At 41.8% G+C, this 25,043-nt stretch overlaps 1 protein-coding gene across 1 annotated transcript in view; it reads left to right on the top strand.

The window, feature by feature from the left end:
- The first annotated feature begins 1,191 nt into the window (after window positions 1-1,191).
- Window positions 1,192-25,043, top strand: part of RAPGEF5 (Rap guanine nucleotide exchange factor 5) — a 225,092-nt gene continuing 201,240 nt past the window's right edge. Inside the window, exon 1 of the mRNA XM_079151937.1 lies at window positions 1,192-1,464. Coding sequence (XP_079008063.1) covers window positions 1,240-1,464 — 225 coding nt within the window. The 5' untranslated portion in view covers window positions 1,192-1,239. The remainder of the gene's footprint in view (window positions 1,465-25,043) is intronic.

The following is a 25,043-nucleotide window of genomic DNA, read 5'->3' as shown; positions in this document are numbered from 1 at the left end:
TCATTGATTTAACTTAGAAGCATTTCTTCTTATACTATTAGTAAGAGTATAAGGGCTAAGTCTTTGTTTTGCTATGTTTATCGACACCCTTTTCCTTACCTGATCACATTTCTTTCTATATTTGTCAAGCATCACCGCAAGGAGGGACTGAGGGCATAATGGTAAACCAGATCAAGGTCCTGACTTCATATAATTCTTGCTTGCCATTTAGAAAGGAAATGTGAACAAGTTTATTAAAGTCTTGTTAAGACATGGGAAAAAACGGGGACTCCAGTGTCCTACTCATCAGGAGGAAAAGCCCTGGCGGCTCTATTGAAGCCAGATGGAGCTGGAATGTGAAGGGTCAGAGCCCCTCGGTTAAGGCCCTGCTGGTGTGGTTTCACTTTGGGTGCTCCAGGATTCCTACTCTTGGAATGGTATAAACAATGATTCACACCACGCTTGGCCTTCGCAGTTTACCAAGCACATTCATCACAGGCAGCAGGCTTTCAGGGAAGGTCAAGTTCCAACACGTTAACAAGAGATTCACCCTCGGGTCGCCAGACTCGCACTTACTTTGCTGAACACCTATCATAACCATCAGAAGTTTCCCCCCCTCATCTTTTAATGATGAGTATGCCCAGAGGGGCCAGAGTGGGGCAATTCTATGTCGTGGTGTTCGTCTTGTAGCAGAATAGAGTCTGTTTTGAAGTTCTTTGGTGAAAACAGTTGCTAGAAACAAGGAGTATGATGTGGGGCTAGGCTGTGTGTCAAGTGCGGGAGGGAAGACGACTTCTCAGAGGCCTTGGTCGAAGTCCAGGTCAAGCCTAACTGCTGGGAAACGGGAAGTGAACCGGATTTTTCAGTCCGAAGGGAATGGGGATCTGAAGAAGACAGCAGAGGAGTGGGCTTAACGGAGGATTCTGGAAATGCAGCACCTGTGCAGGAGGGTGCTTTCCCGCGGACTCCTCCTCGGTTTGAGCACCGGGTGGGAGTGTCTGAGGGGCCAAGGCTTCAGGCGGAGGTGAGCAGCCGGAGAGGGCGGGGCGGGGCGGGGCGGGGCGGGGCGGGGCGCACCTGGGCGGGAGGGGGAGGTGCACGGGGCTGAGCCTCGCGGGGGCCGAGGCGCGCGCCAATGGGCAGCGGCTGGCAGCGCGCCCTGCTCGGGAGCCGCAGTCGCGCCCTCTCGCTGCTTGGCGAAGGCGCGCGGAGGCGAGCTCGGTGGAGAGGAGCCGCCGGCGCCGCAGCCGCCGTCAGGGCATGAGGATGGCGGTGGGCTCCGTCAAGATGCAGCCGCCGTGCGAGAACCCGGCCTTGGCCGCGGCGGTCGCGGCGGCGGACAGCGCTCTACGCCGCAGCCCCAGCGCCCGCGAGCAGGAGCGCGAGCAGCCGCCGGCGTCGCTGCGGCCGCGGCTGAGGGACCTGCCAGCACTGCTGCGGAGCGGGCTCACGCTGCGGAGGAAGCGGAGCGCCGCCGGGGGTCGGGTGAGTGGTCCCGGTCAGGGATGGGGCACCGGCGGCGCGCACGTGGAGCCCGCGCCCACCCTCCGGGCGATTATGGGGGTCGCCTGGAAGTTGGGGAGACGGCGGAAGGGGCTCCTTTCTGCCGGACTGCGCTGAAGAGGAGCCCGGGACGGTGGGTTTGGGGGGTTCCCTTAGGTGAACGACAGCTTCCCCACCCCAGATGCACTTGATTAACCAAAAGGCATCTGGATTTAGGTTGCTGAGCTCGGGCATCGCCGGAAGGACTGTTCGCTTCTTCTCAGAGGGGAAGCTGCAGGTGTCCGGTGTCTAGCAGCCAGCCAGCCCAATCCGACAGTAAACCTCAGGCCCCACCAGTGAGATCCCAGTTGGCAGGACGCATGCGACGTGTGTACTTGGTGTGGACATCCCGTTGCAAGCTGTGGGCATAGGGACTGGATCTGGCGTTCCCCCATGGCAGAGGGAGAGATCCAGGAGTTGAAAGTTCCTGGGTGATCTTCTAGATCCTAGCTTCCGGCCTCTCTAGCACTCCGGACATCCCCTTGAACAGGAGGGTGCACGCCCCCAGGAATCTTAAATATTGACTTACTGATGGTGTGTTCAAATATGATTACCCGTCAAGGAGTGCCCCTCATTGTGTGCTAAGTGCATCTAATGACCTGAGCAGGTCAGACATGTTTGGCATAGAAGTGAGAAAGCTCTACCGATTATCCTTCAGGATCTTTAAGCCACTCAGGAGGCCCCAGCAGGGTTTCTGGATACTGGGCAGGCTTAATGTAAGACTTCTTCGCTCACAAGGGGAGCACCTTTGGTGGGTCCTACTGTTTGTAGGAATTCCTCATCATTAAGTAGTCTTCACTGAGAAGTTGCAACAGTGAACATGATTTGGGACTGTAATTTAAAACGTGAAGTCTTGGTTGTCCATTTTAAAAAGATCTTAGTGGGATACTTTTAGCTCTTGCATTTTGCGTTTGTGGAAACTTGAGGGTTCCGGGGCATTTGTATTGGTGTGGTACTTCTGAGTGGGGAAGAGTCAGAACTGATGCAGGTCTTCCAGCTTCTCTAGGTCACATTCTTCCTTTCCTAGGTGTTTTTTTCAGAAGGATGATGTTCTGAGGATTAGCTGTGTGTGATTGGACATTCTTAAAGTAGAGTTTTTGGAACTGCCCATCAATGACCTTAACATGTGGCACATAGGATTGCCTGCAAAGAAAGCAAGGAAATGTGTTCCCAAGACATGGTAGCTAAATAAACACAAGAACCAGAGTTATAGACTTTGCAAGAATCTAGGGAAAAGTAGGTCAAATTGTGTTCCTATTATCCTTGACAGTTACTTTTTCATGGCACAGAATTCTGAAGACTTGAGGGCAGCCAGGCAATCTGCAACAAGAATTGCTGAGCGTTTCTGTATAAATAGATCTGTAGCGTTCATCTACATAGACACTTCCTTTCTCACTGCCTGGGATGATGTGTGGCTTGCCAATATATATATCTACTCTTATTGTCTAAATTACTTTGAATAATATATACTTTATTAACCCTTCTTTAATTTTAGTTCCATGTTAGTTCTTTCTTGGGACTTAAGCAAATGACCATCCATTTTCTTAATTGGGGGAAGATTGTCAAATTTTCCATTATTGGAAACCCATGATTTTCAACAATTTCCTCCTCTTTTTACTTTGAACTACTTTTGTGATGTTGGAACCTTTGCCATCAGAGTGTTAGGAAAGAGTTTGAAAGAAAGAGAAAAACAAGTGAACTGTGTACCTCTATTAGGCAACTTGGGTTGCCATAACAAAATAGCATGGACTGGGTGGCCTAAACAACATAAATTTATTTTCTCACAGTTCTGGAGGCTGTAAGTTGAAGATCAGTGTGCAGGCTGATTAGGTTTCTGGCAAGGACTCTCTTCCTGGCTTGCAGATGGCCACTTTCTTGCTATGTGCTTCTGTGTTCTTTCTTGGTTATTTGGAGGGAGAGACATCTCTCTTTTTCTCCTCTTGCAAGGCCACTAACTGTATCATGAGGGCCTCACCCTCACCGTTTAATTTAATTCAAAATACTTCCAAAGTCCCCATCTCCAAATACCATCAAATTGGGGATTTGGGTCTCAATATAAGGCCAATATGGGCAACTTAAGAATTTTGTGGGAGCCACAAACTTTCAGTTTGTAATAGAAAGGGTTTGAAAGAAAGAGAAAAGCAGGTACGATATGTTTTAGACTAGTCGGTTGGTGCCTTGTGTCCAGTGGAGCTGAGTGAATCCAGGGACATGTTAACAGAACATTTTTACAACTGGTAAAGGAGGAACTCTGTGAATTACATAAGTTGGTGAAGTTTTTAACTCTTGTATTGACCAAATTCTCAATTAGGAATATGTTTGGCTTTTATCCATGTAGCCTTGGGCTCCCACAAATTTGGACAATCAGTTCAGTTCTTTGTAGGTTGTGTTGCTCCACCCAGTTGCATTGTAGGTTATCTCTTACTGGGACAAAGTGAGCTGTCATTTGGTTGATATAGCAGTTGCTTGGTTCCTCAGGTCAGTCACTTCTAATAGTCTTGAATTCATGGTGCCTACTGGATAAGATGCTGCACCTCTTTAGGACAAGTGGGCCAAAAAATAAGTTTTGCTTTGTGGAGGTCCCTGCCACCCCTTAAACCTCAGTAGCAAGTAAGGTACAGCTTGAATTCCCGCTAAAACCCTTTAATCTTTTCAATCTTTTCTTTCTTTTTTGCAGTAATTGTAATTGAACCCAGGGCTTCACACATGCTTGGCAAACGCTCTATCACAGAGCTACAGTTAATTATTTAAAAATATTATATAATGGAATATATATAAGAGAATGGCATAATAAACCCTCAAGTTTCAACAGTTATTAACTTTTACCCATCATGTTTCATTTATTTCCCCCATCCTGACTTTTTTTCCCCCCCCAGGGGCTGGGTCTGGTATATTTGAAAGCAAAATCCTAAATATAGTGTCATCTCACTTACTAATGTTTCAGTTTATATCTTCAGTAGGGATATTTTAAAAGTGAAACAATAACAAAAAAACTTCTGTTCTTTTTGCATACCTAAGAATTTTAACAATTCTTTAGTATAATTCCCATATTTAAATTTTCTCAAATATGGTTTTTCTACTTGTAATTGTTGGAATCAGGAACTAAATGAGGTCCTTGTGTCACATTTGCTCCTTAGACTTTTAAACTATGTTATTACAGTCCCTACCCTTCCTTTTTCATGCCATCGATTTGCAGGAGTGAGTAGGTGGTTTGTCCAGTGCAATGTCCCACTCCTTCAGTTGATGGTTTGCTTGTGGTGTCATTTAACTTGTTCTTCTATTCTTCACATTTCCAACAATGTGGCAGTTAGATATGGAGCCTTGATCAGATTCAGGCTCAAAGACAAGTAAGTATCTTTCATGAGTGTTGCTGTGTAAAATCCATCGTATCACATTGTGAGACACATGATGTCTGCATGTCTCTATATTTGAGAAATTTGAGAGATTGAAAAGCAGGTTAGGCAAGGCAGCACTAGTGACTCAGGAGGCTGAGGCAGAGGGTTGCAGGTTTAAGGCCAACCTGGGCAACTTCGTGGGATCTTGTCCAGATAGATAGATAGATAGATAGATAGATAGATAGATAGATAGATAGATAGATAGATAGATAGGAAGGACTGGGGATGCAGCTCAGTGACAGAGTGCCTCTTGGTTCAGTCCCTAATACTGGGGGTGAGGATTAAAAAAAAAGATTGGTTAGTGGGTTCAGGTAGTGTTCCCTTATCTTTCCACCTTTATCTAATGATTTTAGCCTCATAGATGGTTGTGGAATATCCATTTCATTAGGGAGCACAAAATGGTGAAATTCTACATTCATCCTACCTTGGCATTTATTATTGAAATGTTGTATATAAAGAACTTTCCCTCATGAATTATTTGGGTCTCCTCAAATTCAGATTGTGCAGGAAAGACTGAGGAAAGATTTATTTTCCCTTTATGAAATTTTCAGAGTAATGATTTGTGGCCCTAACAACTTCCATTGAAAACTAAACTTTTCTAAATATCTTTAAGAATTTATAGATCTTAATATATTGGTTTCAGTTCATTGTAGTAAATATTCTTTTTGGTGCTCTGTTTGTCCTTGTGTCCTATATACTTTTTATATGACCTCAGTAGATTTGGAGAACTTTCTGGCAGGAGATATTCTAGGCTTATCTTTTCTATTTCCTGCTCCAGCCCCAAAGTGAGCCATTTTTCTAAGGAGCATGGATTGTTTTTTACTGAAAACATTTCATTTTTTCCTAACTCTGTCTCTCTTGCTGCATTATCTTTACCTTGGTTTTAACTCTTTACCTTAATTCATTCATTTTTTTTTTAATCCTTCTATTCAGGCTATTTCTAAGAATGGTGTCCCCCTACCCCCAATAAAATAGCTATTAATAACCCTTCCCTCTTTCTATATATACTGCCAAAATACCGGGCCTGACTTATTTTGGTCTTTGCTGCTGTGTTGTTTTGGCCGGCTCTACCACTGTCTTCATCATCTTGAAATCTGTTTGATTTACAGCGGCCAGAGTGATTCACAGTTGTGCCATATTGACTTCACCACAGTTCTCCGGGTGATCGTCAGTCTTTGGATAGACCTCAGAAAGGGTGGCGGTCTTCCACTCCTCAACCCCTTCTCTTTAACTATCCTGCGCTAAGCAGTGACTTTTCAAAGTGGAGAGACTGGGCAGAAGTGCTGGCAGCCCTCTGAATGAGGCTCTCTTATTTCATATAAAGTCACTTTTCCCTGTGATACCCTCTCAAAGGGGAACAAAGTAACCCCTTCCTTCTGTCCAGCTGGAGTGCTGTGGGTAAGACTAAATACCCTCCTCTGCCAGAAACTTGACTTCGCTGATTGAGAAATATGTATTGCTCCACGTTATAGCAGGATGCTCAATTCGTACTCATTTTAAACACATATCTTCCAGGCAAAGCATCTTGTTCATTGTTTGTATGTAAATTGAAGTCTGTTGGTAACACATCATAGTACTTAATAATGTACGATGCATGTTCTGATAATTTAACTCTTACAAGCTTATGAGTTAGATGCTGATATTTGCATTCTACAGATGTGGAAACTGAAACACAGATGTAACTTGCTGAAGATCCCAGAGTGTGTGGGAAGGGAAGTTTGATTCCAGGAAGCCTGGTTGCACAGAGTCCAATCCATGCTCTGAATTGACTGTCTAGTTTTCCTCAAATGCTCTGAGGGCAAAGGTTTTATTTACTTAAAACTCCTATAGCCTTATAGCACCTGCTCATATTGCCTAACCACTCTGAAGGTGGTCACTGAATGCTCTCCATGCCAGCCTTTAACTTTCATTCATTTGAACACACTGAGAGGCTCTTCCGTTGGGTGTGGGGCAAGATGAGTGGGGACAAACATTGTGGTTAGAGGTGAACAATAACAAATGGTGTTTGTCAGCTTTTCCTCACTGTGACAAATACCTGAGAAAAACAACTTAAAGGAGGAAAGATATATTTTGGCTCAGTTTCAGAGGTTTCAGTCCATGTTTGGGTGGTTTCATTGTTTCGCGTCTGAGGTAAGGCAGAACATCATGGCAAAAGGGCATAGCAGAGGAAAGCCATTCAGCTTCTGACAGCTGGGAAAGTGAGAGGATGGTGCTGGAGGATAAGATAGAGTCCCCGGGGGCATGCCATCAGGGACCCACTCCCTTCAACAAGGTCCTACCTCCCAGAGCCCCCACCACCTCCCAGTAGTCCATTCAATTATCAGTGGCCAGTGAAGTCAACTGCCGGTGAGGTCCGAGCTCTCATGACCCACTCACTTTCCTGAATCTCTACCTCTGAACACGGCTGTGTTAGGGACAAAGCATTCAACATGTCGGTCTTTGGGGCACACTTTATACCCACACTAATATTTACCAAAATTAAAAATATTGTTCAGTGTGTCAGCAAAAATCATCCAGGTTCACCCTGATAAGGTCAATCCAAAAACCTTGTGAAGTGGCCCAGGTTACCTCTTTCTTATCTGCTCATGGTAGCCTCTGAGAAGACAAGTGCCATTATAGGAGGCCCACATCTGCCAGGGAAGGGAGTCAGATCAGATATAAGGAATATGTGATGAACTTAGAAACGTTGGCATTGCTGCCTCTGATTGCTGACCAACTACCAGCTTGAACCTGGGTGCCATGACTTTTAATCATGGCTACAGAGAAAGTAGGGTCATTCCTCAGTTTTTGAAGGAGATTTGTTCTAGGACTTCCCATGGATTCCAACTTCACAGATGCTCAGGTCCCTTATATGAAAGGGCATTCTATCTGCATATAACCTGCATAATCTTCCCATGTACTTTAAATCATCTTTAGATTACTTATGACAGCTAATGCAATGTTGATACTAGGTAAGTAGTTTTACTATATTGAGTCTGTACATGGTTTTTGTTTTTCCCCCCAAGTATTTTTGATTCGTGGTTGGTTGAATTTGCAGATGCACGATATGGAGGGCCAGCTATAAAACTCTATAAATGTCACCTCCAAAAGTATCTGGGAAGGAGGAAACCAAACTGTAGATTTATTTATTCTATTTTACTTTCATTGAATTCTAGCAAAGAAATTCAGTGACAAGGTAATGCTTCATTTATGTCTTCCCTATCCCCCAACCACAACAGACTTTGGGTGCAAGATTACATGGGAGGAAAAGAGCATACATGGCTGGGGAACTGGTTTTGACACCCAGTGCCACTACTCTTGTCTTTTTGCAAGAGTTAAGCCCTGAACTCCAGGAGCCTCTGGCTCTTCCTCTGTAGTGAGGTACACCTCAGGCCAGCTTTTCCAAGAATAGAGACAATGTAGATAAAGTGTTAGGAACATTGGAGCTTAAATTTTTCCTTCCCTGTCCAGATGCTTGGCAAATGAACTCTCATAAAAGTGTTTATGGAAATCTAGGCACAATTTGTTTTTTACTTAGGTATGCAATGTCAAATTCCATTTTTTTAAAAAGTGATTTTCTAACACATACTGCATATTTTAGTTGGTGTCTGAGTCCTAGTACCATAACAAAATAGGCTGAGTTTCACACTTGTACTGTCTCTTAAATTGGCTTGGCAGTAATCTGTAACTTGTATAGCTAAAAATAGTTATAAAGGTAGGAGCTAAGTCACTGGTAATGACTTTGAGTGCTTGTGATTTTTTAAAATTCTAGACTCAATATTACATAACAACCCTTGTTAGGAATACTGATAATTCCGGTAATGATATGTATTTTGGAAGTAGTTTGTTAGAAGTTGTAAGATTTTATGTGAACACAAAATAATTCAGCTCACCAATTTAACTTTTTGTGGCCCATATTTCTACATTCAAGCATTCATAAATGGGTGTGGAGAGGGGAAAGTCCACAGGTGCTGTTGTGGCAGGTCTTTTATCAGATTCAAATCTCCATAGTGTCTAAAAAGGAGGAGTTGTTTTCACTTATGAGGAAATGACGATCTAGAGAGGTCAAAAACACTGCCGTGGCCACCAGCTAGGAAACAGTAGAGTGGGAATGGAGCCCAGGATGGCCTGGCTCCAGAGACCGTGGCCTTGCCACGCATCTAATACCGACACAGTAACCTGTAGCATATTGATACAGTGGACACACAGAACATTGCAAGTCTTGGTGTAAAACATAATTTGTTTTCTTGCCAGTGTCTGCAGTGGTGGCTTCCAGGACCAGGCGCTCATTACCTACAGGTGTTGGCAGCAGTTTGAGCTGGGCAGCTGTCAGTCATCTCCCAGCATACCAGCCAATCTGCAAGAGGCTCAAAGGTTGGGTTTGACTCATGGCAAACCACTTGTTTCCAACTCCATATTCCATGATTTACTTAGAGAGTTATAAAACAAGGAAACTGCTTTTCTAGCCTGTGTGAAAAACTGAAAGAAGAGGGAGAATGAGTTTCTTGTGACCCAGGATTTATGTTTCTGAAGCTGGGTACAGTGGCATGTGCTTGTACTTCTAGCTACAGGGGAGGTGGAGGCAGGAGGATCTCTTCAGCTCAGGAGTTGGAGAAAGTCAACAGAATGAGACGTCGTCTCAAAAGAAAAAAAAAAAGGTGAGGGGGAGAGAAAGAGAAATTTCTTATCAGGAAATCAGAGTGTACCTACCTGTCAAAGTCACTGAACCCATTTATAATTAAATGAAATAATTTAGAATATACTAATATCTTTTAATGAATTTAAACTTTTTATTTTTTATTTACTGTTGAATATGGCATGATTACTGAAGTGAATGGATCTTTTTTTTTTTTTTTTTTAGGAACTTTTAGGAATCAGGAGATAGTACTGCAGAAAAAACACACATGCAGACACAATTTTGCTTCTCATTTCAGATGGCTTGAGCATGTTCCAAAGCCTGGGCCACACAGACCTCTGGTTTAAAAATCTTCTCTCCACCCAAGACCATGGTTATATAATAAATTTACCATTTATCTAAACTTATTGTAAAATTTTGACATAAGTACTCATTCTGTTGTAAATATTTTATTGAATTAAAATATTTTATCAATTTGTTGAGTTGGAAATTGTTCACCTCTGAGTGTGGCAGATGTTTCTATGAGCCCTGGTCAGTGGTGTTATTTAACATTTATCCTGTTGGTTGTTCAGAGTACCTTAAGAACAGTAACTCCATCCTAGTAATACAGCCTGATGTGACAGATTGTCTCATTGCACAGAGGGACTAAGTAAGTTGTCTAAGATCATTAAGGAAACAGAGGATCCAAAATATGAACCCAGGACATCTAGCTCCAAATGGAGCCATCTAACTACAAATCTTTTGTATCCCTTGTCTAAATAATTAATGTGTTGATTACAGTCCTTTTTTTTTTTTTTTTTTCTCTTCATTTTAACACTTTTGTAATTGGGATGCATCTTAGAGTAGATGTGTTCATTTAAAGGAGTACTATTCTCCCTTGTAAAGCTATTGTTAAATTGATGGCATGTCTTAAAATTATTGGTGCCTTAGAATAAAAGAACTATAGTAAACCTTGTTTTCATTTTTAAAAATGTAGGTGCGTAATTTATAAAAATACCAAAGTTTTAAAATGGTGCAATGGTGTATACAAACAAATCCCTATTAATTTATAGATGTATGAAAAATGCAAATTAAGACTATTAACAATTTATATGAACATTGATATCATTTAGGTAATGAATTAAATGTTAAGGGAGATTAAATTTTTCCTACAAAAGGCGAAAGAGCTATAGAGTAATGTTGAAGATGGAAGAAACCAAATTCTAATTGGGAAGTTAAAAGTGTGTGTGTGTGTGTGATTTATTATTGGTTTCCTCATAGGTTGTGTGTGTATTTTTTTAAAGTAAGTAAAATTTAAGTGTGACTTCCCAATAACTTCCATAAAATGTACAATAGACTTGCTCTTGAGTCACTGTAATTTGTGTGGGGAGTAGGCAGATCTTCCCTCCTGTGACTCAGTTAATCCTTTTTGTATTTTATCTGCTCTATTCATGGGACATTTCTTTTCATTTTGTACCATTTGCATTGTCTGTAGAGAAAGCATAATTCAAGATTTCTCATTAGGTAAAACCAGTCTTAACTAAAGTTGGAGTCCTGAAAACCAGGTTTTTTGCATTGTTGTTAGTTGTCTTCCTGTATTTTTTTTTTTTTTTTTTTTATCTCTAACTGGTCTAGCAACTTAAACTGCAGCCCCATTGGTGGTTTTCTCCGGTTGAACTTGACCTTGTCAAATCATTTGCCTGTAGCTGTTACGGAGTGAACATGCAAATACTTGTGATTGCCCAACACTTGCGCCTTTGGTGCTGACTGAGTTTGTTTTACTCTTATGTTGCTATTCAGGGAAGTGAGCAGCTTATCTGCTTGCTGGACCTCTCCATGAGTTGACTACAGTGAGCAAACACTGCAAATGCTGTCTCATCGTAGTGTTCTGTGGATTTATATATAGCTATGAAATCTTTTGTACACATTTTTGTTTTTAATTAGAGAAGAGGAGGTGTGAGGGAAACTTTTGGAGATTAGGGGAAGTCTGATGCCTATTCCAATTCATTAAAATACAATTAAGCTGTAGTATAGTAGAGAGAATATTCTTCTATAAGTTTGTCACTTAATGACTGTGTGATCCAGAGGAAGTCAAACAACCTATCTGAGTCCCTGTTTCTAAGATGGATACTTATATTCTATCATGGAAATCAATAGTGGATAGGAAATTCATTTTTATTTTTTGCAAGAAGCCTCTTCTGACCAATGTCAGAGTAGTGGTCTTTCTACATTGAGATGTCTACTCAACCTGCAGAGCACTTTGGGCACATCTTAGACAAATATTCACTACATCACTTTAGTTGGGGAAGAAGATAATGTACTAGCAGAAGGAGCATTTGAAGATGCAAGAGAAATCTGATTAAAACAAGAATCTGTCACATCAAAAACATGAAAAGAACATATCTCTAAATCTGTTTCTAGAAAATTAAGTCATTTGGTTATAAACTGAATTCTGGGCAAAGTATCAGAAGAGAACTTGGTGGCATTCCCCTTGTCGTGACTGTCAGAGACCTTCCCAGGTGGTTTTCTCTCCTTTTAGAGAAGAGGCTTTATTGCTATTTCTTGTCATCAGTGAGAGCTACTTCTTAGCCTAAAATTAGCATCAGTATTTTCTTTCCTCTACCTTTACAGGTTTATCACAAATTTTGAAATGGCACCTGTCGAAGCATTTGTATTCCCCACGGCTTTTGGCACATAATTCCTTAAGGAAAAAATGCCTTCTAGAACTGTTCTAGTCTACCTTGATATCTTAGATGAGATTAAAATTATAATATCCTCAGCAAATTCAACTTATCAGTCATTGGATATTCACTCTGCTCTCGTTTGCATAATACTTTCATTTACAAAGTGCTCCTGCACACATTCTTATTTCTCTGTTTTCCCAACTCTGGAATAAGGTAGGTATTTCTTTTTCTTGCGGATGCAGAGGCAAGCGACTGAGTTTTCCTGCTTTGCTTCTGCATCATGTTAGTCTGTGCAGTCAGCATCCATGAAGCAGAGGTGGTTTCCCCCTAGTTACGTAGAGGATGCTCAGTAGGGCTCTCTGATCACATGGCCAGCTGTCAGGATGCTGCTGCTGCATCATAATTAACTTTGTAGCAGAAACACAAGATGCCTAAGAGCGCAACCTGGAAGTTTAATTTGGACCCTACTCATCTGATAGAAGGTAGAATTTTTCATTCTGGAAATTTTAAAGAGTTTCTGAGGGAGAAGGTTACAACAAATTATTGTTTTAAACAATTTAAAAAAATGATGAGCATTTGGAACATAGAGGGCCTGTGGCCCCTGTGCTGATCACTGTCCATCCCATTCAGGCTCTGCCCATCTCTGTTCTAGTCTGCACCTTGGAGGCTGCCTCTGTGGACTCTGATACCTGGGATTCCCTTTTCCTCTGGCTTTGGTCTGGGTTCAGTCAGTGGGAGCCAGGAGGAGAGAGGTCCTCCTCCTCCTCCCTAGGGTGTAGGTGGTGACTGAACAACTATTACAGCAGCTCCCACTAGGCAGCCCCTTCAGCCATCTCAGCCTCCAGTGGTGCTCCATCTCCCCCTTGTTCCTCTGGCCTCAAGCTGTTGAACATTTTATAAGCTGTGAAAGTCCCCCATGTGCAGCAGCACATCCCAGTGGGTGTGTGAACATTGCCCACGCATCTTTGATAGGCTCTTTTCTGAGAGAACTTTTGGCTGGTACAGGAGCCCAGGTAAGAGCAGTGCTGGAAAATGTGATGATAGAAGGTGTCATCATGGTGTGAAGAAGCAAATGAATGGAATGGACATCGGGCATGGTTAAGGTAAGGAAGAGAGGAAAGGGAAGGGCCTGACCTTGAAAGTGATGCTCGGACCCATGGAGGGTTCTGAGAGGTCCCTGGATCTCCAGTTAGAAGCTGATTGTGCTAGGACAGACCTGAGTGCCATTCCTGTGCAGAGCCTTGGATGGGTAGGATTCAGAATCGGACAAGCAGTTAATGAGGGATTTGCATGCCTTTGCCTGGTTTCTTTTTCTGCCCCTGCCTTTTTCTCAGGCACCTGAGCATTGTTAGCCTGTACACAGGAGTTCTAAAACCTTGATGTGGTACTTTGATCTTGCTAATTTTTGACACAGTATATTGAGCATGTTCTGAAATGCCTGCCAAAACTGTATTCACAAGGTAACAAATGGTTGAATAGAATAATTACACCTTGGGTTCCTTTGCCTGTGGTGCCAATGATGGGTGTGTCAGTGAGATAAAAAACATATTTCATGATTTTGGTGCTCAGCCAAATCATCTTCTATACTAATCTCACCATGAAGCGGGTTCACAGCAATTTTATATGACTATCAGTTCCTTTTAGATTGAAATGTCATACCAGGTTGAAACGACTTCTCAGCTTTTGTGGGTAATACAAGGGTAGTAAAGGCTAGATACCTTGTCTTAAGAAATGGAACATTTGAGGACAAACACATTTTCTGTTGTTATAGTTATTTTTTATTTTTACAATGTTATTGTATTTTTATACCTTTATTTTATTTCTTTATTTTTATGTGGTGCTGAGGAGGAAATCCAGTGCCTCACACATGCTAGGCGAACACTCTGCCACTAAGCTACAGTCCCAGCCCTGTTTTATATATATATATATATATATATATATATATATATATATATATATTTTTTTTTTTTTTTTTTTTTTTTTTTTTTTAAGAAGAGGAGTTCTCTATGAGAAAAACTCAATTCTGGAAGGTTTTACTCCCTCTTTCTGGGTTTTTGTATGTTTATGTATCAACCTGGATGTGTGAGCAAGTCCAGGGTGTGACTTCATACATTCAAGGCAAATCATGATGAATCACGTTGTTCAGGTCTAATGCATGCGGATCCTGTGGTTTTACTTCTTTTTCCCTTCTTTCTGGTCATTTCTCTGGTCAAGCTGGATACACAGAGAAGACAAGCTACTGGGAACACAGAGGGGAGGGACCAAGATGTGCCAGGAAAGGGCTGGAGCCTTTCTAGATAAAGTCTTCCTGGAAGTGACCGTGCTTGAGCATCACTTGTGACCAGGGAAGAGGAGAGGGGTTCTAGCACAACAGCCCTGGCGGGAGGGTCCGTGTCCTGGTTGGGGAATAGAGAGGAGCTCTGTGTGGAGGAGGGCGGCTGTGGGCTCCTGGTCATGCAGACTGCCTTTTCCTGTCTCAGACCTGGGGCAAGAATGGTTCTTGTGCCGGGCACCGTGGTGCACGTTTGTAATCCCAGAGGCTTGGGATCTGAGTTCAAAGCCAGCCTCAGCAAAATTGAGGGGCTAAGCAACCCAGTGAGCCCCTGTCTCTAAAAAAAAATACAAAACAGGACTGGAGATGTGACTCAGTGGTCAAGTCCCCTTGAGTTTAATCCCTGATAGGTACCCCGCCACCTGCAAAAAAAAAAAAAATAAATAAATAAAAAGGATGGTTCTTGCAAATCTAGCTTATTTTCACCTCCTAGAATGAAAATTGTCCCTAGTCCCCTACCTGGGAGGGAAGCCTTTTCTGTTCTTAGATTCTCCTGCTCTGGGTCAGTCCTGAGGTATCTCTCATGAGCCTTTCTTCTGGTGTTTGAAGATTCACCTCGTTACTCACTTCCCTTGGGTGAGCCCCTCTTCACTTTGCGTTTCATCTGCTTTGGCTTTGCCATTCCTGTTTCCCCAGCTCTTCCCTGAAGGCCTTTCTGGCGGGCTGTTCTCCCATGCCTCTTCTCTGAGTCAATGCATCCTGTTGTGTGTGCTCATTGTCTAACCGCACACCCTCCCATTTCTTCACTCTTGCACCTGTCAGTTTACCTGGCCCTGGCTGAGGGCTCTGTTTCATCTGTGACAGAGTGCTGGATGCCCTTGTAGGAGTTTGGATTGCCGAAGGCCACCTTTGCCTATTAATACTCTTCCAGAAACGCTCTCCCAACCCAACCTCTCTCTTAAATTTTTCCGATACTATTTAACTTCTCAAATCCCTATGAAGAGGAATTGTAGTAGGGGCTTGAGAGTCACTCTCCAATTGTTGTGCATTAGGGAACAGAAAGTGTACAGATGTACTGACTGCTAATTAGCATTATATTTTCAGACCTACTTGTTTTAAACAGGGACTCCTGCCTTGGATAAAGGATACACACAGAAAAGTATTGCTGCAGTGAGAAGTAAGATTTTGAAATTCAAAACCAGTTTCATTTCTTAATGACTGTAATAAACATGGGGACTTCTATTTAAGCAATTAGCTTTGGAAATACAAGGCAAACCCTAAGACCAAGTGAAGTGGACTAATGTTTTTGTTAATTCTTTCCTTCACTGCAGGCAGCATCCTGTGATGGAGCACCTGTCTGACACAGACCACACAGCTGTCCACTACAGTCACCTATCTATACCTTTTCTGATACCTTTATTTCTTCTAAAGCCTTTTTTGGGCACCTACTACCTGATAGTCTAGGTTTTGCTAAAGTGAGACCAAAAATCTTTATAGCTGAACACAACAAAAAGGTTTATTTCTTGCTTACAAAGAGAACACTTTGTGTGGGGTGCTGTCCAGGGTAGCTGTCCTCCAGATGCCAGCTCTGCTTCTATCTTATGACATTTCCATGTCCACATCTTCTTTCAGAGTAACTGTGGCAGGTGAAGAAAGAGTGGAGAATTTCACATGGACTTTTAAGTGCTCTGCCCAGAGTCACTTCTGCTCATAGTTCATTGGCCAAGCCAGTCACATGACCTCACTTAGTTAAGATGCTGGAAGCGTTATCCTTCCCAGACCCTTGAGGAAGAGAAGCACAAGTGTTAGTGATATCTATCTCCGTCATTAGACGCTGAGAATATAGAAATGAATGAAGGCCTGACCTGGTCCTCAGAGATTCGAAGACCAGTGGGCAAGGTGAACATGTCGATAGTAACAGGTTAGTTTTACAAAGTTGTATAAATTACAAAATACATGGTGTGATGGCTACTGTGACCAAAGAAGAATACCCTGGAGCACAAAAGTGTAGAATCTACCTCCCTGTGCTTGGGGACAAGAGGAAAACTTCAGGGTGGAGGTGATATCAGAGAGGAGGTTGAGCCGTTTACCAGGTTCAGGTCTATGTTACCTTGGTAAGGGTGGTGTTATCCAATTTGTGTATGCTACATAATATCTAAACTAATAATTTGTGATATAGTTCTAAGAAATAGGCTTACCTATTCTTTGAGACCTCAGAAAGAATGAGAGCAAATTGTCAGCAATGGAACAGATCTGCTGGTTCAAATCAAACACCGCACATGAGTGTCGTTTTAATGAAGACTTGCTAAAAATACTTTACTGAGCAGTTATGCTACTGACAGTTCTTTGATCTCAAAAATTAAACTTGCTGGTATTCTATGAAAGAACAAAGAACAAGTGTAGAATAACAACCAGAGTTTGTCATTAGATAACAGAGGTACATGCAGTACTGTGACTTGCCCAGAATTCTGACGTTTTTTGTTGAGTAGAGAGTTGTGTGGTGTGTTAACATTGCAGGGAACGTGGTTTATCAACAAAGACGACAGTCTTTTCCTCAGCTGTGGTCTTGTCCTCTCACACTGCTGTGGCCCCACTGGTCTTCTTGTCCATCCAGCTGGACGTGGTGTCTCTTCAGGGCCTTTGCACCTTCTGTTTCTCAGTCTTAAGGCCTCTTTCTCCAGATACCCACTACAGGTCTTTGTTCAAAGACTATTCTCTCAGTGAGGTCCCTTGGCCACCCTATTTTATGATGACAACATCTATCTCCTCCCCATGTCTCATTCCTTCCTCTGCTACTTTGAACATCAATGAGAATGTGCTTGTTTTGTTCAATATCAGTCTTCCCCCACTAGTATATAACCTTGTTTTAGTCAGTTTTTTCACTATTGTGGCCAAAAGACCTGACAAGAACAATTTTAAGGAGCAAAAATTTATTTGGGAGCTCATGGTTTCAGAGGTCTCAGTTCATAGCCAGCCAGCTGCATTCCTTGGGGCTCAAGATGAGGGAGAGCAACATAGAGGAAGAGTGTGGTGGAGAAAAACAGCTCACCTGATGATTAGGGAGCAGAGAGAGAGAGACTAAGCTCAGCTCACCAAATATACACCCCAAAGCCTCACCCCCACAGACCCACCTCCTCCAGCCACACCCTACCAGCCTATAGTTGCCACTCAGTTAATACCTGTCAGGAGATTAACTCACTGATTGGGTTATGGCTCTCATAACCCAATCATTTTGCCTCTGAATGTTCTTGAATTGTTTCACTCATAAGCTTTTGGGGGGATACCTAATAACTAAACCATAAAAAAAACCCTATTCCTGTGCCACCAGAGTAGAGCACTATTCTTCATGATTCAGTAATTTTATAGTGAAGTGAATTTAGTTTATTAAAAATATATCAGAGTCCCTATTGGGCTTTGCACTAACATTTGGGAACCACTTTTTGCAATATATATGTGCATGTATTTTTTTCTTTTTTTGACAGAATAAAGGTGAGACTATATGTGGACTTGGCAGATGTCATCAGAGTGAGAGACTAAGCAGACACTATCAATTGACAAAAGCACTTATCTAGGCAGATTAGGCTGGTAGGTGGTAGGCAGGATGAAGAAAGAAGAGGTGAAAGTCTTGGAGGTCACATAGGGTGGTGGTCCAGCTGACAGGAGGGGTCTGTTTCTAAGAGGCACTGGGAAAGAGATGCCAGAGTGGGATGGAAAGGAAGCTAGGACTTAGTAATATGCTTTTGTTTTAATAAGCAACTGAAAATCAATGAGTACACAAAAATCAGATCCTGATCTTGAAAGGAATTTAACTGTCAGAAATATGACCAAAGGTTATCTGGGTTCTATATAGAAAGTCTCCTTGATTCCCAAGACTCTTAAGAAATTACATGTAAAATTGTGTGTGTGTGTGTGTGTGTGTGTGTGTGTGTGTGTCTGTCTGAAAAATCATCTTAATTGCATAAATTACCTTCTGTAAGAGAAAGAGGGAAAGAAGAGGCTTCTTTTAGGACATATATTTTAAAATTTCCATGCTTTGTTCAGGGATGGAGAACAGGACAGCAGTCTACAACCATCCTTGTGTCCCCCAGGCACTGCAGTTGGTGTTGGTTTGTGGCCTCCAGGCAGATGGAAATGGATGCCCTGCCCCCTGCCCTTGTCCTCACGTGGCATCTGCCAAGGGCCAGATCTCCCTCTTGAGGACCAGATAAGCCCAGTGCCAGCTTCCCTCAAGGCCACCCTTGGGTGAGGTGGAGGGAGATAAGGTGGGAAGCAAGGGAGCTGACTGGATATAAAGGAGGTGTTTACTCCCATTGTCCACTCCTGACTTTTCCACTTCTTAAATTTCTGTGTATTTTGGGTCCAGGAAATTCTGGCTTAATGATACTCATAGCTGCTTTTCCCAGGAGCCTCTGGTGGAACACTGTGAACTTCTGTAGCTGACCTTGTGAAACTCCCCACCGTCCTGAAACTAAGAACAGCAACGAATACCACCATTCCTTCTTACACTCAGAAATTTCCTAAGAGCTGTTGATTCCTTCCAAGTGAGTTGAGGACGTGGCTCATTTATATGACACACATGCCCCTACACCTCCAGCCTGCACCTACTTCCCTCTGCTCCTGCCCCTTGTTAACTGACTTCTTCCTGGGGCTGGGTATGGTGGAGACTTGGGTTTGGGATGAGTCAGTCGGGGGTCTTGATTGCAGACAAGAGAAACAAACTCTGAAATTACTGGAAGGATTTTGGGATGCAGGTCAGTTTGAAGAAAGAGAGAGAGAGAGAGAGAGAGAGAGAGAGAGAGAGGGAGAGGGAAACTGACTTCAAAAGGGAGAGACAGAGAGACTTCAAAAGGGGCAGGAACTAAGGGTATCATTCTCCAGGGAAGAAGACACAGGTGGAGAGATTCCAAGTACAGATGCTGGAACCAGCCAGCCAGGGGTGCATTGTCAGTTACCAACTGAATGCTCATGGGCAGTGACCTCTCTGTGCCACCAAAAATAGTCATGAATAATAAAAGCATTAATATTTGCAAAATGTACTTAGAAAAGTGAGTAACAAAAGGGAGTATGTCAATGTTTGGTAAGTTCCTACTACTGATTCAGCCTGTGTGTATATAGACGGTCCCTAATTTGATTTGACTCAAGATTTTTCAACTTCATGGTCCTGTGAAAGTAAATCACTTTCAGCAAAAACTATACTTTAAATATTGAATTTTGCTCTTTTCCTGGGCTAGTGATATGCAACATGAAGCTGTCTTGTGATGCTGGCAGCAGTGCTGTAGCACCCAGTTGGTCAGCAATCCCTGAGGGATAAGTGACAGTGGGAATTGTGCTGTGTTGCTAAGCTATGATATCCGACTGCTTAGGTGTGTTCAGTGCACTTTTTGACTTATGATATTTTCAATTTAGATGAGTTTATCACACAGGGTATAATTCCATGTTAAGATGAGGAGCATCTGGACATATGTATGTTGGCAAATGTTGCTAAGTAAATGCCAGGTTACACCCTAGGTTACAGGTGTCCCCTCTGTGCACCACCCTTCTCTGTTTGTAGTAGCTTTCCCATATCATGGACTGCCAATCTTTGTTTAAGAACTGCATTTCAATTCTTCATGGTTCTCTTAAAAACACCATTTCTGAGACAACAACATTGGCAATTGAGGATACATAAAAGTTCTTGGTTGCTACTTTTTTTTTTTTTTTTTTTGTACCAGGATTGGAACTCAGGGGCAGTTAACCACTGAGCCACATCCCCAGCCCTTTTTATATTTAGAGACAGGGTCTAGCTAAATTGCTTAGGGCCTCACTAAGTTACTGAGGCTGGCTTTGAACTTGTGATCGTCCTACTTAAGCGTCCCAAGTGTCTGGGGTTACAGGCATGCACCCCCATGCCCAGTGGTTGTTACTCTTTGGGTTCTAGTTTTACCTTGCCACCTTTGTAGGTAGTCAGTTTTTTTCTGCCACGTGTCTTTCTTTCTGATACCGTTTTTATGATTATTGTTAACATCTCTTTTCTCTTTCCTCCTGTTATTTTTGCTAAATGAAAAATAGCCAAAATGGAAACTTGTAGAATGTAAATTACCTTACCTTTATAATAGATTTTAGAAACTCTTCTCTTTTTAAAATTGTAGCATCAATATTGAGAAATAAAAAAGAACAGGCACTTCTGCAGTACATGTTCTTTTCTTTCAATTTGGTTCAAAGAAAATTACATCTATCCATTCTTTTGTTGAAATAGTCTTTTCTTTAAGGTAAGATTGTTAGTAGTGTTGGTTATTCAGGCAAACCCAGAATACAGTCCATTTATAGAGAAACTTTACTTAAAAATCTTTGATGTGTATGTAGCCCATATGTTGAATTGCTGTTTTGTGTCCTGAGATTGGTTAGCTGTTCCCTTTCCCTGAGTGGCACACACCTAGAATATCTAGGTATATAGTCATTAGATCAGCCTGATTTTAAACATGTTAAGTTCTTAAATATTCATTTATTGAATATTTTGAAGATTCAAAGTAACTTTTAAAAAGTGACATTTTTTTTCACTGATAGTTTAACGTGAGAATCATAGAATCGACTTAATGCAATGCTAGTATTTAATAGGGCCCTGTATCCATATTGCATAACTTGATGAGCTCAGAGTTTAATCTTTCCTGGCAGGCATAAGGGGTTAATTAAAACTCTGTGTGCCTGTACCTATGTTTTTGTGACCTGTGTAACCATATAAAATATATTCCTCATTGTGGGTTGTAGTTAAAAAAATATTTGAGGGCTGGGGATATAGCTCAGTTGGTAGAGTGCCTGCCTCACAAGCACAAGGCCCTGGGTTCAATCCCCAGCACTGCAAGAAAAAAAAAAAAAAGATTTGAAAGACAGCAACCGAAGAAAACAGGTACAGCATCTTCCAATATCTCTGCACATGATGTAGCAGTTGCTCTCTCAGGCATAGAAAAGTGTGAGAAAGCCAGAGAGAAGGCGGTTAAAGATTTAATGTATCACTTGATGCTGAATAGAACAGTAATTGTGTAGAGATGTTTGTTGTCCAGCTTGAGATACATAGGACTTAAGTGAGGGTTGTGAGAAAAGAATTGCCTGCCATGAGTCATGGGATTAATTTATAATTGGAACCTTTTCAAAAACACGTTTCCCATGTGTGTGAAATCTTGTCAGTAATAAGACATGGGGATGACTGTTGAAAACCTTTTGTTAGAATCTGTACTTTAGAACCGGGGGTGAGAGTGGAGGGGGAAAGTGCTTTTCCAGGAGAAAGGAAAGTCCTGTTCTCTGAAGTTGGAACAGGTCTCATTTTTACCTTCATATCAAGGCTTTATTTGTACCAGTGACTTTTGGGCTGTATTTAAGTACACATTTGTAAGAAGAAACACGGGTACACAGTTGTGCTAATTAACTCCTGGAGCTTCATGTGCTCATGGTTGTGGTTCTGGCATTGCCATTTACAAACCTCACTGAGGTGAAGTAGTGTGTTTGACAAGTAGTAAGTCTTTGTGTGGCACCAGGCACAGCGATCTATATGCAGAGTCCTGTAACGGAACTATCAGCCTGGAGGCTTTAGTTGGTTTTGGAGATAACATTTGCAACTACATTTGGAATTTCAGAATCCATCAAATATCGTTTTTAAGTTTATTTCTCTTTTTTTTTCCTTTTCGCTCCTTTTTGTTGTTGTTGTTGTTGAGCCCAGGGGCCATTGACCTCTGAGATACATTCTCAGTCTTTATTATTATTTGAAATTTTGAGAACTGGTCCCATTAAATTGTCCAGACTGGCCTCAAACTTGTAATCCTCCAGCCTTCCCCTCCTGAGTAGCTGGGTTACAGGCATGCATAACCACACCCAACTTTGTTTTTGTTTTTAATTATGGTTAAAAAATAACACGTAAAATTTAACCTCTTAACCATTTTTCAATGTACAGTTCAGTACCATTAAGTACATTCACGTGGTCGTGTACCCGATCTATAAACCATGGGTTTAAAGCCAGATGGGTATAAAAGCTTTGTTAAAAGTATGCCTATGGGGAACAAAAAAAAGTATGCCTATGATTTTAGTAATAGTTCAGTGTTCTGTTTTCCCATTAAAAGGGTCTTCTAATTCATGACTTTTAAGTATATTACGGAAGTAAAAGGACATCTTTGGTACCTGTTCATTGTGGTCTCCTTTCTGAATGTACTTTTTTCTGGAAAGTTTTTGGTCAGCTGAATACCTCCTGAAGCTATTTTTGTTTCTAGGTCTTTTGTTTCAAGGAACACACATATTATCAAAACTCAAAAGGGTGAGACACACAAGCTTCTGCAGGCCTTCTACCCCAAAGAGGGGCATATCTCATAGAAGAAAGAGACTATATCTTTCAGTTTTTATCTTCCATCTATGAGTTTTAAAATAGTTTCCATTGTAGCTTAGTAACTGCTCAAAAACAACTGTCCTAGTGATTTAATCTCATCCCCAGCAAAAGATTTGTGTGGAAAAGTAGTTAATTGCACATGTATTTCAAGGATCTTTAAAAACCCCTTTTCTCCCATGGGTTGTTACTCTGCATGGTCTAACTCTGGAGCACTGACTTGTATCCAACTGGAGAGTTGGCATGCACAACCCAGAAGGGATGTGATGGACAGTGTAGGACTGTGAGGGAGGGAACAAGGATGAATTCTCGCTCATGGCTATAATGAAGCCAGTGTCTTACACGTGAGGATCCCAATTAAAAAATTAAAAACTAAATTAAAATTAAATTTAAAAATTGATGTGCAATTTGCATATCCAATAGTGAGTAGTAAATGTGGTAACCGTACTCTGCAGCAGAGGAGGGGTTTGGAATCTATTAGCAATACATTGACCTGTGCCTTCAGGTCATGTATTAAATGTAGCTGTCATATCATAACCCATTGCATAGCTCACACTCAGTCTTTTGAAGCTGTTCTAGAACTTGGTTGTGCACAAACAATTAAATTCAGCTACTGGGAACTCAGCCAGTAAAATTATTGATATTTGACTTTGGGTTATTTCTTTCTGAATTGCTTTCTGTAGATGTTGTCAGAACTGACTGTTTGCAGGTCAATGGCAGGAGAAAGTCATCCTAAACACTTTAGCAAGTTGGTCACAAAGCAGACTCCCCGAGCTTTGAGGTTATTAGAATGTTTCTACTTTGGACAGAACCCAATTTGTATCCAGGATGGGCCACACTTGGAAATAGAAGGACTGCCTCCTATCTTCCCACTCTGCTGTTTCTGTTTGGATTTTCTCCACGGTTTCTCTCTCTCCTTTCCTTCTTGGAGGGCTCCATCCATGCTCCTGGGTCTCCTCCACACTCAGGTCTCTTCGGGGCAGGCAGAGTGACAGAATGGACTCCACTGAGCAGAAGGGACATGAATGAGCTCATCCTCCCCAGCAGCACCTTGTCCTGTCTGGAGTTCTCTCTCTTCCCCACCCATGAATATACTCAGAGCTCACTTGAGTTTGGATTTCTTTCTGACTATAGACATAGTCTTAATCCTTTATTAATGAAGAGTAGCCATTTTCTTTGTGAATATTCCTTCATAGGGATGGTGGTCAGAGAGGAGATTTTATCTTGCTTTGTAGCTTTTTGCAATGGGGGGATGGTACTGGGAATTGAGCCCAGGGGTGCTTAACCACTGAGGCACATCCCTGGCCCTGTTGTATATTTTATTTTTAGAAAGGGTCTTGCTAAAATGCTTAGGACCTTGCTAAGTTGCTGAGGCTGGCTTTGAACTCGCGATTCTCCTGCCTCAGCCTCCCTAGCCACTAGAATTACAGGCATGTGCCACTGTGCCTGGCTGTTTTAACTTTTATTCCTGATTATAAGTATAATATATATGGTTTAAAAATCTACTTAGTAGCCCAGTATATAAAGCCCATTATGTTATCATTTTGGTTTATACTGTTTTCTATTTAATTTGTTTTGTTTCTTAGTTGGGTTCTCATCTTACTTTTGTTGCCTAAGCTGGTCTCAGGTGATTCTGCTTGAAGTATAGTTGATCTTATGCTGTTTCTTCAGTTTTACTTTTATTTTTCACTTTTCACCAGAAAAATTTCATGTGTCACGGCTCACTAAAGCATGTGTAAGAGATGCATGTTTCATCTTGTACCCAGATGAAGGTGCAGGAAGGGATGAGGCCTGGGAGTGAGGGAATGGAAGGAGCACAGTGCTCCGGGGAAACACAGGTTATAAAGCCCTTTGAGTAGCAAACATACCGCAGCAAAAGGTCTCTTAATGTGTCTTGTGTTGGCTGAGCCCCTAGTCCTCTGCTTTTGGAATGTAGGGCGCTGTATTAACTTTAGGTCTTCCATCTGGAGACAGATAATCTGTCAGTGTTAACATATTTGAAAGCATCCTCTTTTTAAAAATCAGGGTTGTGACTTACTCTAGCTGGGCTGAATAAAGTTAGGAAAGAAATTAAGTTTGTTAGCTCATTTAATTCAGATAGAAAGCAGGAGTATAGCTGTAGGTGTTAACAATGAAGCTTGATTACTCAGAGTGCTCTACAATGGGACCCCTCATTCTGAGGTATCTATTACAGTTATTCTTAAAAAGAAGGAGTGAATACAAAAATCTTATA

This window comes from Sciurus vulgaris, assembly GCF_902686455.1.
Source record: "Sciurus vulgaris genome assembly, chromosome: 8".
NCBI lineage: Eukaryota > Metazoa > Chordata > Mammalia > Rodentia > Sciuridae > Sciurus > Sciurus vulgaris.
Note: the sequence above shows the minus strand (reverse complement) of the source record. Positions and strands in the feature narration are given on the sequence as shown.